At 51.4% G+C, this 14,862-nt stretch overlaps 2 protein-coding genes across 2 annotated transcripts in view; both read right to left on the bottom strand.

The window, feature by feature from the left end:
• SEC13 (SEC13 homolog, nuclear pore and COPII coat complex component) overlaps window positions 1-3,619 on the bottom strand; it is a 29,865-nt gene extending 26,246 nt beyond the window's left edge. The window contains exons 1-2 of the mRNA XM_005696060.2: window positions 3,487-3,619; window positions 970-1,014 (exon numbers count right to left, since the gene is read on the bottom strand). Of these exons, the coding sequence (XP_005696117.2) occupies window positions 970-1,014; window positions 3,487-3,489 (48 nt within the window). The 5' untranslated portion in view covers window positions 3,490-3,619. The remainder of the gene's footprint in view (window positions 1-969; window positions 1,015-3,486) is intronic.
• Window positions 5,737-14,862, bottom strand: part of ATP2B2 (ATPase plasma membrane Ca2+ transporting 2) — a 378,813-nt gene continuing 369,687 nt past the window's right edge. The window contains 1 exon segment of the mRNA XM_018038308.1: window positions 5,737-10,898. Within this exon segment, the coding sequence (XP_017893797.1) occupies window positions 10,587-10,898 (312 nt within the window). The 3' untranslated portion in view covers window positions 5,737-10,586.

The following is a 14,862-nucleotide window of genomic DNA, read 5'->3' on the forward strand; positions in this document are numbered from 1 at the left end:
CAGCTACGAGAAAATCAAGGCTGGCTCAGAAAAGTTAACAGACTGACGAGGGACCTCACACTGGATCATCTTAAAGTTAACAGATTGACTGGGGACCTCAGATTTGACGGTCTTACCCATGTGCCACGCTGTCTCCAAGGACGACCACATCCAAGCAACCACTGGGAAGCCCCAAAGCAACAGCTGGAGGGAGACCGTGAGCGCAGGATGCCTGGGATGCAATGCTGTAGGCTGACTGACCTGGGTCCTGCTCAAGGCTTCCTGCACTCCTTGCCCTGCATGAAGCAGAGTCTGCATCCTCTGCTGGAGACTTTGACCTCTGGGCCTTCTCCCACAGCCCTGTGCTTGTACACTCAGCCAGGTGTTCACCTCTCAGGACACACCCTGAGTTAATGACTTCTGGTTCAAAGGGCACCGTCTGGCCCGCCATCTGTGGTGGTCCGACCTGGCTCTGCCTTTTTATTGAGTCATCTTCCTACTTCTTTCCTTCTTTTTTTTTTTGGTCACATCACGCAGCAGGCAGAACCCTCCCAACTAGGGATCAAACCTGTGCTCCCTGCACTGGAAGCATACGGCTTCCAATAAGCATAAATCTGGACCACAAGAGAAGTCCTTATTTTTTCTTCTTTAATCCCCTTTTCAATGGGGCTAAGAAGTGACAGCAAGAGGAAGATAGGTGGGAAGACTATTTCAAACCTCTGTACCCACTTCCATCCCACCCCAGAGGCAGTTACTTTTCTGGCCAGGAGACTAAGTACCTTGAGCTGCAAACTGTTTCTGGGTTTTTCCTGACTTCGAGTAATCAGACTGTCACAGCCCTGTCAACTCAGAGGGCCTGCCTGGAGACTGACCATACCCCTGAGGTTACAGCCTGACTGGCAAAGGCTGCAAGGCCACACTGGACTCATAAATCATCAACAGAGATGCCCATGTCCTCAGCATGTGAGAAAGGGCTAAAGGAATACTTACAATCATGTCCTCATGGGAAGTGTCCACAGTGTTAATTACTGACACCTAAAACCAAAGATATTGTTGGTAAATGAACTGATGGTAGTTAGAATGCAATCATCTCATTAAATCCACCACTTTTAAAGTTCTTGATAGCATCCGATCATTCATTCATTCAGTAAACATTCACTCTAAGTGCCTTCGTTGCACCAAGCACTATGCCAGGGACTGGAGATGTAGACATAGAAAAGAGGTACTTCTTGCCCCAGAGAAGCCTGTTTGGAAGTAACCCCAATAAGGCAGAATGAATATTTTAATGGGGTTAGAATGTGCTATAGCAGTCTGAGGGGCTGGTGGTGGTGGAAAAAAAAAAAAAGGGCTCAGATGAGGAGGAATTTGGCAGGTGGCTTCCCTGGTAGCTCAGATGGTAAAGAATCTGCCTGCAATGTGGGAGACCCGGGTTCGATCCCTGGACCAGGGAAGATACTCTGGAGAAAGGCATGGCAACCCACTCCAGTATTCTAGCTTGGAGAATTCCATGGACAGAGGAGCTTGCGGCCTACAGTCCATAGGGTTGCAAAGAGTTGGACAAGACCTGAGTGACTAACACAAGGGTAAAAAAGTACAGTCCAAGCAGAGGGAATAACACGAGCAAAGATCGGGGACAGTGGCACGGGAGGTCCTGGCTACACTTGAGGGTGAAGAGGGACTCCGAGGGAGCTACAGCCGGACCACGGAGCAGCCTTCCTCGAGGACAGGGCCTCGGATGTTCCAGGCAGCTTTTTGCATAACAGGATTTTCACCTAAAGACTTTGATTAATCGATTCAATTGATTCTCTTGAGGCTGCTCCCTGGTCCACCACCTGTGAGAGTCCAGTTCGCAGGGCTGGCTGGAGTACAGTTACCATACCTTCATATCCATTCTGAGACTCAGCTCAAATTATGACCACACCCTGCCCCCCAACACTGGGTCTTGAAGATTCCCAGATTTCCCAACTGGCCAAACTCCTCTGAATATCAACACTGAATGTCTACAACACTTCAGATGCCTCCTTCTCCCAACTAGAAGGTGAGCTCCCCAGAGCCAGGGTTGGTGTCACTGACAGTTCTGCATCCTCTCACCCAGCACAGCGTTTTGCAACCAGAAGGAACTCAGTGACTATCTGCTGAACGAATAAGTAAATGGACAAAAATGGACAGCTGGACTATGTTCCACCACTAGTCTCTCAAAACTCGGGATACAAAAGAGACTGAAAGGCAGGTTTCAGACTGGAAATGATACTTCTTACCGTCTCCCCCATTTCATCTTTTCCTAGCAGGTTTAAAACCTGACCCGACTTTTCAGAAAGGAGGACGCTGGAAGAGGAGGGTTGCAAAGCAGTGCAAAAGGGGCACATCAGCAAACACAAATTCTCTCATCAAAGTCTAGACGCCCTGCAAAGCAGGCCCCCACGATCCGCAAAGGCAAGGAAGCAAGAGAAAGAGTAGCCTCTCCTACCTGCAGCAAGCTGCCCGGGGTTATAAAGTGCTTTCACATGTGCACTAGGAAAGCCGAAGGGTATGGTTCACAGCCAGCTGACAAAGGATATGAAGCCCAGAGAAGGGAAAACACCTGCTCCAGGGCTAGTCAAAGGTGTCGATGGGAGAAGAGCCCCCACCTGCCATTAATAATTCCTACCCCACAAAGCTTTCCGCCCCACTAGCCTGCCTATCTAGGCGTTACATCCAGTTGCCTAAGTTAATGGCCCGATGCTAAGGACACAGAAAGAAAATTTACTGGTAGTTTCATACTAGTTCATCAGGGGACCTTGCAGATTATCAGCATTTATTTTGAATCCACTCTCTCACCAACCAGGACTGATGAATAAGTGCGTGTTTTTTGTTTTTTAATCTACTTAAAAAAAAAAAAAAAGTTCATCCTTCCGAGCACCTCAAGTTGTCTGGTCTTCACTGGGTAGTAAAAGACAGCCCTCAAAACAATTCACCTCTTCAGAACTACGGAGTTAAAAACTCATTTTTAAAAAAAGCTGACTGTCATAGCATAAGCGACCCCAACTCTACTCAGTACCTACTCAGTAAAAGGCCAGGAAAAACCCCAAGAAACTTAAAACGCAGTCTCCTGCAGAGCAAGGACCAAACCCAGCGTCCTGCCTTGTGGGCTCACCCAGCTTTCCTCAAAAATCTAGGCACAGACATTTCCTCGAGAACCCTGGCTTACCTGAATCGACTTCACGGGGCTGTGGGCAGGCTGAGATTAGGAACAATGCTTGGAATCCGCTAAGGGCTCAGAATACAGCGGCTCCTACGGTGTCTGGGATTTTGTTTTCAATTGTTGCGGGAGAAGGAAAGGAGAGCAGGGGACGCGGCAGCTGGGCTGTCCGCAGAGTTCTGAGAGGTTCCGCGGCCTCCCTCTGACCACCCCGAGCCACCGAACTTCAAATCCGAGCGGGGCGGCAGAACTGTACGGCCCCAGAGTGGGGCTCGAACTTCAGCGCGGCGAGGACCCGGGAGGGTCGCGACCCCGACCCCAACACTCACCATGGTTGTAGCGGCGGCAGCGGCTTCTGGACTCAGACGTGGCAGGACCCCGCGTCGCCTCGGAACAGCTCACTTCCGGCGTCGGGCTGGAAGCCCGTCGGGTCCGGACGCCGGAGCTTCCGGGCAGCAGCGAGCTCCGCTCGCACAAACGTTCCGTCCTCTCCTGAGGGCCATGGCCCCTCCCCTTCTCCGAGCGTAGCGCGCGAGACCAAAGCGGGGTGGGACTCTCGTTTCCATGGCGACCCAGAACGGGACTAGTAATCTGAAGCTTTAGCCTGCCTTCCCTCGCGCCCCAACTCTTCCCTTTTCCTGAGATCCACACAGGAAAAAAAAAAAGAAGGGACTCCTAAGGAACGCCTCTGCGGTTTTGGGTGCGACGGGCCTTATGATGAACCTTTTAGGATGATTAATTTGGGGGGTAGTGGCCAGAATGGTCCTTGTTCTTCCTTGTTAGTGTCTCCTCAGGACCCAAGCTGGGAGCAGGGGCAAAGAATCCCAGCAAATAAGCCCCTTGCCAGGAGCTGAGCCTGTCTCTCTTCCTGCCCCTTCCAAGCCGGAGGATCCATGCCTCCGAAACCGCCTTTTCCATCAGGGCTCTGGGATCCTGTGAATCTGGCCCACCGGCTAGATGCCCCGGGCAAGGAGGGATCTCAGCTCGACTCCTGCAGCTGGAGCCCAGGATCCAGTCGCCAGTTTCCCCAACCGCTAGGTCCCTGGCTTCTCGCCTGCACAGCGAGAATGCTGTAGCTGGACAGAGCCCATGGGGCGGTTCCCCTCAGCCTCACATGGTCTGGCAGCCCTGGGCTTCTCGTGGCTTTTTAGGAGTTCAGTGACCCAGGATGGAACTTAGACCCCCCTTAGATGAGTCAGAGTCCCTGTTTCCTCTCCTGAAACTGGAGGGAAGTGTCCTAGCAGAAGATGGTCCCTGCTGGAGGGATGATGTTAAGACCCCAGAGGGTGTGACGAACCATCAAGGAGCTGGGAGAGGGGGCGGGAGAGTGGAGTCTTACAGAACTCAGGGCTGGACCTCCAGATTGCAACTCACACTCCACCCCCACCCCAGCTTTCAAGACCTGCAATTTCCCTCTAATGGGGAAATATTCCAAGGGTTTGAGGACTGCTGTTTATGATGGAAAAAAATGTTGCAGGGAACAAAACGGTGGAGGGAGGGGGGGCTCTTGGGTCTCCTGTTCTTCCAGGGACAGTTCCTGATCTCAAATCTGTAGATGTAGTACTGATTCTCTGAGTGATAAAATCATATCGCTTCTTTCTGAGCCCGATTTTCCTTGAGTATAAGATGAGGACAATGACACATTAGATATAAACACAATGGATGGGGCATAGGGGATTCCCTGGTGTTGGCATTGCAGTCTGAAAGACTGAAGATTTGGGAGAAACAGTGCACCTGTATCCTATTCATTAAGGTATTTGCTGGTGGGACTGAAAAGTTTTGAGTGCCAACCCTGGAATCAAGATTGCTAGGTATCAATACTGTATCTCCTACTTACTAGGTGGGCACACCCTTCACCTCTCTGAACTGTTGTCTCTTCTGTTAGGTGGAAACTGTAATGAAACCTTCTCTGCAAGGTTGATACTGGGAGTAAATGGACCTTTGAATGTGAAACTGGGTTTGGGTTTGGAAGCTGATTGGACCTGTGGTGCTTGTTCTGGAAGTCCCCTGAGAAGAGCTGGGATTGTGTGTGCGTGTGTGTGCACGTGCGACCCTCAGCATGTCTCTTGATCTGGGCATGTTCCCGTTCTTTGCTAATGTTCACCAGAGGTGTGCAAAGCTCAGACTCTTAGCGTGCCAGGCTCCCTTCTGCATCTCCCTGTCCCCAGGAGGGGATGACACCTACATCCTTTGTCCATATCTCCCATCACCTCCCTCTGGTTAATCCCAGACCCCAAGTCAGGCCACTGTTAGCTTTCCTTCCTTGGTGCCCTGACCCCCTAGAACCTGGATCTCCACCTCTTTGTCCTCCCGAGGTCTCTTCCCCCCAAAGTCTGGCCATCTGGGCTTGTTAGCTATTACTCGTGGAGGTTTAATGACTCACGGAACACTGAACTTGCCTCCCTCAAATGGTGCAGGAAGGCATGATTCAGTGGAAGGAGAGAGACTGCCCCTGCCCTGCACACCCTCAGGTAAACTGCCTTTCCCTTCCAGGCACTGTTTCCCTCTGAGTTCAAGTCCACGGAGGGCAGGGACCCAGCCATCCCGCGGAAAAAGGCCTTGTGATGTGTACCGTGTCTACATTTCCACGTGTGCATTTATTGTTATTGCTCAGTATAGTGTTGAAAAGGCAGACAAATCCCATTAGTTACAAAGAGCACAAGCCAGAGATACAGAGAAATCAAGAGTGTACAATAAGAGCACAGTCACTTCCCAGCCCCGATTGTCCCAGAGCCCCCCAGAGCCCGGGCAGCTCAGGAAGCTGGAGGCGGCACCATTTCCTTGCTTACTCTGGTATAAAATATGTGCACACAAGAGTTAGCAAAGTGTGGCGACCGACCCTCCCGAGAGGAAAGGTCGGGAGGGAGAGCACCACAGGCATTACAAGACTTGGGGGAGCCGAGAAGGGCGGTCCCAAAGCAGCCTTAAATATCTTGTTTTCGTTGTAGGGGGTGATGGCTGATGCCCAGGGCTTGGGATTCCCCCTCCCCTACTTGGGCGGACGGGATCTTTATGTCAAAATCAGGAGAGCTTGCTTTGGGACTTGAGAAAGACCTGGGGATTTTCCGCTATTGTTTGATTTTGGCCTTGGCTCTGGAGGACCCAAAAACCTTCAGAGAAATGCAGCCCGTCCCCTCCCCTCCCCACACCTTCTAATGGTGGGATCTTGGGGCCCGTTGGAGAGAGTCTGGGGTTGGGAGGCTTGTCAGAGTGTACTTGACAGCCTCCTGCAAGTAGAGCGAGAACCACTAGGGGGAGTCAGGGTGGTGAGAAGGTCCAGGCAAGAAACGGCTACATCTTGGAGGACCTACCAGGGACCTGCTGAAAACTGTCAATAAAGACCAAAGGGTGACCCCCCCTCCCCACAAAAACAGCTCAGGAAAAGGAACCAGGAATAAACATTTCTCCATGAAGAGAATTGGCAAGTGGGATACACATTCTGGTAGCTCTGAGTCTGGGAGAGGACCTTCTTTCTCACCTGGACCGGGGCGGATGGAGGGTCCACCCCATCACAGGCAAGGTGGGTGATTTGGGGGCCCACAATGATATTGGGTGGGGGCTCAGTGGCCTCTCCTCACAACACCCTGGCTCAGGGGACAGGTGAGATGATGGGAGGAGTATCAGGCTTCCCTCAAGAGCTAGGATGCCCTTCTTATTTCTCCTTAAAGGGCTCTCTATTTAGTGAGCCGGAGTGGACAGTGCTTACAATCGTGGCATGACGTTTGCACCTGTGATGAAAGGGCCCAATATTTGGGGTGAGAGGAAGGCAGAAGGATGGAGGACTTGGCAACATTTTAAGTTTACTTGGAAGAATAGACGTGAGAGAATAACCAGGAAATTTTGCTCAAAAAAAAAAAACCAAAAACAAAGCACGAAGGGTATTTGTCCCACTACATAATAAAAACATCATATAAAGTGACAATAATTAAAACTAGGTGGCTGGTCAGATGAGACACTCTGATGAGGGACCAGAGGGGAAATTCCAGAAATAGATACAAGTCTCTCGAAGCTGCCAGGGTGTGGGAAAGGGGCAATTTCAACGCGGTGGAGGAAGAGTGGCTGTTCAATCACTGGGCTGCCTGGGCTGAGACGGGTCCAGGATCCTCGCCCCAGCATAGTTACCGTCGTTGGTCTGTGCTCAGAAACAGGGACCCCTCTTTCTTGTCCACTCTCTGCTCTGGTTGGGACATGGGCAGAAGGGGCCATGGGGGGGGGGTGGATTGGTGGGAGTAACCCAGGCTGCTGCTGAGTTAGGAAGGAAAGTCTTCAGTTTCCTCCCTGTCCACCTCCAAAGATGGGTGGCTCATTGAATGGGCCCGCTGCTCGCCCCTCATCTGTGGAGGGGGAGACAGATTGGTGAGCTTAGACCTCAGAACCGAGTCTGCTACCTCCTTCTGGAACCCCTGTCCAGAGGGCAGACAGGAATCTAAGAGGATGGTGCAGTCCCACACCAGTTAAAAAAAGTATATATTACAGAGGATATAGTCACTGTGTTCTGTTTGATGTTGTTTTTTGCCTTTTTTTTTGTTTTGTTTTCTTTTAAGACCACAGACATTTCAGAACCACACTGCAGGAGTAAGAAGAGTCAGCAATTGACAGCATCACCATTGCATAGTATTAAATGAACAGAGATGGTGAGTTCTTTATTTACAATTATTGTCTAGATTAAAAAAATTCATAAAAACAGATGAATGGTCATAAATTATTTACCCCCTAATGGGGTGAACTGCCAAACGTACCCCATGCTGCTAGATATAGGACGCCGAGTGCAAGCTTTATGTACTACAGTGAGTTCTGACAAACCAGTCATTTCCTGTGTGTGTGTGTGTGTGTGTGTGTGTGTGTGTGTGTGTGTGTGCATCCATCATTCCTGACAAGAAAAGACCAGTACTGATGTGGGGGCATTCTAGTTTCCATGGCTCCCTGTTCTCCCTGGAGCTGAGCCCCCCTCTGGGAGACCCCTCCTGCTTCCCTTGCATCCTGGCTGCAAATGAGGAGGCCTCATGTGCAAGCCGGGCTTTCCTGGTGTCATGGAATGAGGTCATGGACACACGGTTGGAAAACAGGGGGAGATGGAGAACCTCAAAAAAGGAAACTACAAAAAACAACAGAAACAAAAAAACACACCACGTTCCAAAGCTGCCCCAGGTTCTACAGGAGCAGGTCTTTCTCGAAGGAGAGCAGTGGGCGGTGTGGGCGGTGTTGGTCTTGGAATCCAATAAACACGTCTGAGGGCTGGTCACCCCTTCGGGGGACACAGTTCCCTCTGCTGGCTACATTCAGAGATGCTTCTTGACATTCAGGAGATGCTCTTGCTCAAAAAAGTCCTCCTTCCAGGAAGGTCTTGCCAGGTGGGATGGGCTGTCTCAGGATCCCAAACCCTCAGGTTTCTCCACAGCCGTCCAGACGCACGCTCTCCCAGCTGACTATGGCTCTTTTCCCGAGTGGCTCTCAATCTTGTTTGTGGAAGAATTCTCTGGGCCTGGAGAAGGGAAGGGCCCGGGCTGACACAGAGCAACCGTGGGAAGGGTCAGTATGAAGAATGCATTTTGCAAGCGAGGCGGGAAGCGTTTTGGTTTTCCTTGAAGCATGGGACATCATCGGTCATGGTATTCAAAATGTCTTTTGCACTGTACAAGTTTATGGAAAAAGATCGTATGCTGAAAAGTCTCAAAGCAAACTTTGTATTCAATACAAAAGTTCTTTTATGAAAAAAGCTGATACCCACAAAGTGCTTAGCAGTTAAGAGGCTGACATACAATTAAATAAGCTCTTATTAAGTGGGATTACTAGTGCTGTTATTGTCTCAGGGGCGGGGGAGAAATAACCACCTTTTCTCACCTGTGATACTGCAGGGTTTCAGAATGGCTTTCTGTCTGGGAAAGCAAGACTTGCTGTTCAAAGGCTACAGTATATATTGCGACTACAGGAAGACGATTTGGTTTAAAAAAAAAATCACACTGAATACATCTCAATATACACATCATAAGGTTTGTTCGGATCTAAGTAGTGCAGAGAAAAAGGCTGTTCTTCAAAAATAAAAATAAAAGCAGCAAGCCTTAATGATCCTCATCCAATATGCCAACAGCGCATTTGCTGCAATCTATGAGGAAATAAGCCTCTAAATTACTAACTGAAAAAAAAATCAACACAACATCATTTATAATATTGCCGCACTACCTCAGTCTCTGCACAGACACTGCCAGAGAGAACCTCTGTTGCAAGCGCTCTTGGTAAACTCAAGTGAGTTTCATTGAGAGAGTCTTCACTCAGTGCTTTGCGGACCCCGTGGCCCTGTGGCCGGCCAGCCATCAGTGCTTGGAGCCCACGAGGACTTCTCTCCACCTCCCCCTTTGTCTACCGAGCACGCTGTTGGACCCCTCAGGATGGATACCCGCTCACACTTGACTCCTGCCTCCCACGGTAGTGACATTATCAAACGGAAATAGCAGGCCAAAAAAGAAAAAAAAAAAAAATCAGAGCATGGCTATTGTAAAACATCAAGGATGCAACCCAGGGAGGTGTCTGCCAGGCTGAGCTGTTTTTATAGCATCTCAGCCACCAGTGTTCTTAAACCATACAAATAGCCGAAGACGTTATCTACAGGTTTGTAAACAAATTACATTCTTCTTTTAGGACATAAATAAGTTAAAATAGAGCAATTTAAGCGGAAACAAGGCAACATGCCGGCAAAAAAATTTTATATATCCATGTATATATATTTATATATATATATATCTACCTATCTATATGGACGTATACAGTCTCAGAGAAGTATACGTTGATATAGATACAAAGAAATGGATATAACCTTGTGAGTGTCTGAAGTTCTTCGGTTCCATTGGTGCAAATTTACCAGGAGAGTTAAGCTCTGCAATTTCAAAAAGTTGTGAAATTAACCTGTACAACTGAGACCATGCTATGCAAGCATCTCAAAAACTTCACAGACCAGTGGATTGGATAAATAGTCTCAGAAAAGAGTCTGTTTTGCAGTTCCCGCCTAAGAAAAGAAAAACAAAACGAAACAAATCCCCTCCCCAACCCCCCAAAAACCAAACCAGGGGAGGACCAGAAGTATGCAGTACATTCATGCAGGGATGTGGCTGGCGCTGGGCAGGGGGCATGGCTGGTCCATGTCAGGCGGGAGCCAGGAAGGGCTAGTTCTGGGAAAACCCCAGCTCACTCCCTTAAGCCCCGCTCCCCACGAGATCCCGCCCTCGCCTCAAGGTGAAAAAGAGTTCAAACAGCATCACAGCCAGAAAAAAAAGGGTCTGCTGGGTGGAATCGGTGTTCTCGCCAGTATTTTTTTTTTTTTTCCTGCTGTTGCTCGCTGCTGCTTGGGTCAGTCAGGTGCCTGGATGGGTGGCTGCCCGGGTGGGGGGTGGGGGTGGTGTGGCGGCGGGGTTGGTTGGGGGGGGCGGTTCCTCAGCTAAAGCGACGTCTCCAGGCTGTGGATGGGGCTCCCTGGACTTGAAGAGGTAGCTGATTTGCTTGTGTCGGTCGTCAGGTTGATCCCGCTGTCGATGGCGCTGTTGTTCTTGTTGAGCGACGAGGGCGGGCTCGAGTTCTGCTTGAGCGCGGCATCTTCTTCCAGGTCGGTGTCGTCAATGAGGGGGATGTGGGGCTGCGAATCTTCGATCCGGAACTCAGGATGAGCCATGAAGTTATGGATGGAGGTTCGAGACTCAGGCTTTTCTAGACCTTCATAGAGAGAGCTACGAAACGCCTTCACGACGCGGATCTGCAAGGGAAGGGCGGGGGTGAGGCGCACCACCGGGGCGCGGTGGTCAAGCTCTGGGGGTCGGGGGTGGGCTCGGGGGAGGGGGTGGGGAGGAGGAGGGGGCGGGGCACAGCCGGCGGCTGGAATCCACGGTGTCGTGAGCGCGGACGGGAGCGGGAAGAATGGAAGAGGGAGGGGGCTCAGGCTATGTGCATCCGAGAGGTCTTTTCTGTTTGATTTTGCTTGCTCGGTTTGGGGACAGACTACAGTATTAGGACAGAACGAAGGAAGCCCCGCCGTAGAGACGATGGGGAACAGTGGTTGGAGGAAGCTTAGTCCTCTCCAGTGGGCACCCAGACCTAGTGAGAGACTGAGCCTTGTTAACTGGAAAGCAGAGCTTCGACCATGCAGAAGGGTAGCGGGGTCAGGTGGGAATCAAGGAGGAAGAAGGAGAGGCTATTTGTTAAAAAAAAAAAAGAATTCATCTTAGAAAAACCACACACCGTTAAGGAACCACACGACATGGAACAGATAACGCGTCACACACACAAGGAACAGAGATGAGAGATGGCTGGGTGAGCCGGGATGAAAGGGGGGACACATGAGGGCCAGACAGAGAAGGGGGACATCGAACCAAAGCAGCAAAGCAAACCGAAGCCAACTCGGGGCTTTCTGGGGTGCAGCAGAGGCAGCCAGAAAGCGCGGAGGAGCCGGCGGCCGATGACATTCGGGGCTCGGGAGCATGCTGCGGTGGGGGGACGGGAACCACACGGCACACACAGACGGACACACGGCTACACTTGGAAGCCTGCACAATGTGAACGGAGGTCGTTTGTACCCAACGCTTCTTTCCTTCATGCATTTGGGAGGTAAACACTCGAGTATAGACTCAAAGCCCTGGCCAGTCATTGGAGTTGGCTTTGGGGTCCCTGATTTCCTTTTTTTTTTTTTTTAACCCTTCTTTCTTTATTTGTGCTTTGAAAACACAAAACCGAAAAATTAGGCCAGAATCAGAGGGGCCAACTCAGCCCCTGGGTAGGATTCTAAGAGGGTTCGGAACTAAGCCACAGAACAGCCGGGTTCTTTCCTTGTCTGGGTCTCAGTTGGAAGCTGGGTTCCCTGCTGAACAGAAGGAGGCCGGACACGGAGGCGTCCGGGCCAGCGGACAGAGCCCTGGACACAGAGTCAGGAAGGCCCGAGTCTGTGTCCCGGCTCTGCCACTTCTGGCACCTTGACTGCGGGCGAGCCACGCCACCAGGCTGGTCACCCCCTGTCCCACCTCACAGGGGGCACAGCAACGGAACCCTCGCTTTGAAGAGAGGGTCTCGTCTCTGAACTCCTGGGAGGGGAGCCCTGCCTGCATAGTGAGGGTCTGAAGGGACAAAAGTGCCTCCTCCTCTCTTCCCAGCCCCCACTCAGAGCGGAGCCAGCGGGGGGTGGGGGGGGAACAGGCATCAATGATGCCTCGGGGGAGCCGACCCTCAGCAGAGGAGGTGGGGGTGCTGACCCGGAGAGCTCAGCCTTCCTGCCGCCACATCACAGGCCTGGGGGTTGGGGGCAGAGGACCGGACAGGGTGGGTGTGGGAAGGCCCTTGCGATCCCGGGATTTGTGGCACTAAACCCAGGTTGGTGGGGTGCGTGGTGGGAAAGCCCTGTCCATGGAAGTGACTTTTCATGATGACTGTGGCTGATGGTTTTAAGTGTCATAGCTCAGGGTTTACTTGACTATTTCAGAGAGGAGTCTTTGCAAAGCACATCACAAGCTCCTCTGCCTTCTAATTTAGAGAACACAGAGAATTTAAGTTTATCAGTGAGCCCTCTTGGTATTGTGTAAGACTCCAAAGTTTCGATTTTTAAAAAAAATTTTTCTCCTCTGCTGCCAGCCATCACTTACTAGTTCTGACTCTTCCTCATCTTCTCAAAACCACCTCTGTCCCTGGTCCTTCTTTTGTGCTGTTGGGCTGGGGACTCTGGAAATCTGCCTGGTGGGATCCTGTTTTCAGTAAGAGGCATTGGGTGCTAAGCAAGAGCCAGCCAGACACCATGCGTTAGTGCTGGCCCTCCGTGATGGCCATGTGGCTGTTCAGAGACGTCTTTCTCCCTGGGTACCCTATCTGTGGCTCTGTAGAGATTATGCAGTCTTCTGACCTCCTGATAACTGGGCCATTACTCCCTTGGTTAAGTGAAAACAACAAAAAAGATGTTGCAGGCCTCAGTCTTCCTAACTGTATAATGGGGACAGTAATGACCGCTGTAGCTGCTCAGCCCCATGCCCAGAGTGTTCGGAGGCTGAGCTGCAATGAGACGCCAGCCGGGGAGCGCCTGGTGGAGGAGGAGGGATGGTGGCAGGACCCTGTTGTGTGACTGACAACGTGGAGGGGACAACACACAATGAGATGCAGACCCCTCGCCCTCCCCCTGGAATGGAGACGACAGAAAGAATGAACTGCTCTGGACAAAGACTGTGGGGACAAGACTTTCCGGGACACCCCGCCACGGCCGTTTCAAGTCTCCACTGCGGATCTCTCGCGGCTGAAATGGAAAACAGTATGGGAAGAAGAAAAGCTCTTCCGTCTCCCCTTCCCTGCCTGCCCTGGGGATGGGCCTTTGCTGGCGTAAGCTGCCCTGGGACGTGGGGTGAGGGGGAAGAGAGGAAGGGTCTGGGGTCTTCAGATGTTTTGGTTTCATCAGCACAAAGGGGTGGGGAGGCGGGGTGCTCTAAAGGAAATGCATAGGTCCCGGTCTGGGGTGGGTTGGACATACTCGAATGTTTACCCGGCTTCAAGGAAGCCAAGAGTCTGGGGTTGATTCACATTCATTTCAGGCTCAAGGTTAAAGACTCACAACCTCTTTTAATTTCACTCTCTCTTGCTGAACTCTGTGTCCAGGGTTCTCTAGCCCTCTAGGGAAACAAACACATGGAATATTCAGACAGTGGAGAGGTCTGGGCTCCCCCCCACCCCCAACCAGAAGCAAGCCATTTTCTCGCCAACCCAAGGTAGCACTAAATTAGTTACCAGGATGCTAATGAGAGCTCCGGCTTCCTTTCCTTCCCTTCTCCTTCATCCCCCATCTAAGAGACGCAGACTCCTCATCCTAGCAGTCCTCAAAGCCTGAAATCTGAAGGGGGCTGGGAGGGGGCATGCCCTCTCTAGACTGGGAAGGCATTGGTAAAGTGGCCGGTCTGGGGTTAGGAGTCTGATGCTCTGGGCCTGGTTGGTTCGAAGGAACAGGAACTTCACTCATGAACGTAGAGCATGCTACGAAATTGCTAAATATGAAGACGGCCTGAGATGGGTTAGGAATTTGCGGGAGTAAGAGAGAGAGGAGCCGTGGAGGTTGGCCTTGCATCCTAGACCTGAATGCTAACTCTGTTCCTGATCGCTGATGGGAGGACGCCCCTGCCCCAGTCACTGCCAGGCTGATGGAAATCTCCAGAGGAGGAATGGCTTCCCTGCCCCCCTGGCCCCAGAGCACTGGCTGCTTTTCACTGCATGTGGCTGCAGGCGTAGGCACTGGTTCCATAGTGGAAACTCAACCTCTGTGGGCTTGTCTGGCAATGGTGCGAGTGGTGGGGAAAACGGGGGACTCTGGAGTCAGGTCTCTTGGCACTCACGTGCTGTGTGATCTTGGCCAAGTCAGGCCACTTCTCTGAGCCTCAGAGACTCGCTCCCGCAAATGGAGGTGTTGGCAGTTCTCCCTCTTTCCATTTCAGTTGTGAGGTGCATGTGGAGAGGAGGATGTGGGCAAGTGCTTTGGAAAACAGTGGGCGAGGCTCAAGTATTAGGGGTGTGCCATTAAGTTTCTGGGTGAGAAACTCGCTTTTGAGTGAATCGGAAGAGGAAAGTGAGGTCATGGGCCAGAGTCTCCTTCTGATCATTGGAATGTCAGTCTGACCATACTCTCCGGTCACCGCAGGGCATCCGTTTGCTGGGGCCCCTCTGTCTCACAGTCGTGCTGGGGGAGGGATGTGTGACTTGCTGGG

This window comes from Capra hircus, chromosome 22 (assembly GCF_001704415.2).
Source record: "Capra hircus breed San Clemente chromosome 22, ASM170441v1, whole genome shotgun sequence".
NCBI classification, from domain to species: domain Eukaryota; kingdom Metazoa; phylum Chordata; class Mammalia; order Artiodactyla; family Bovidae; genus Capra; species Capra hircus.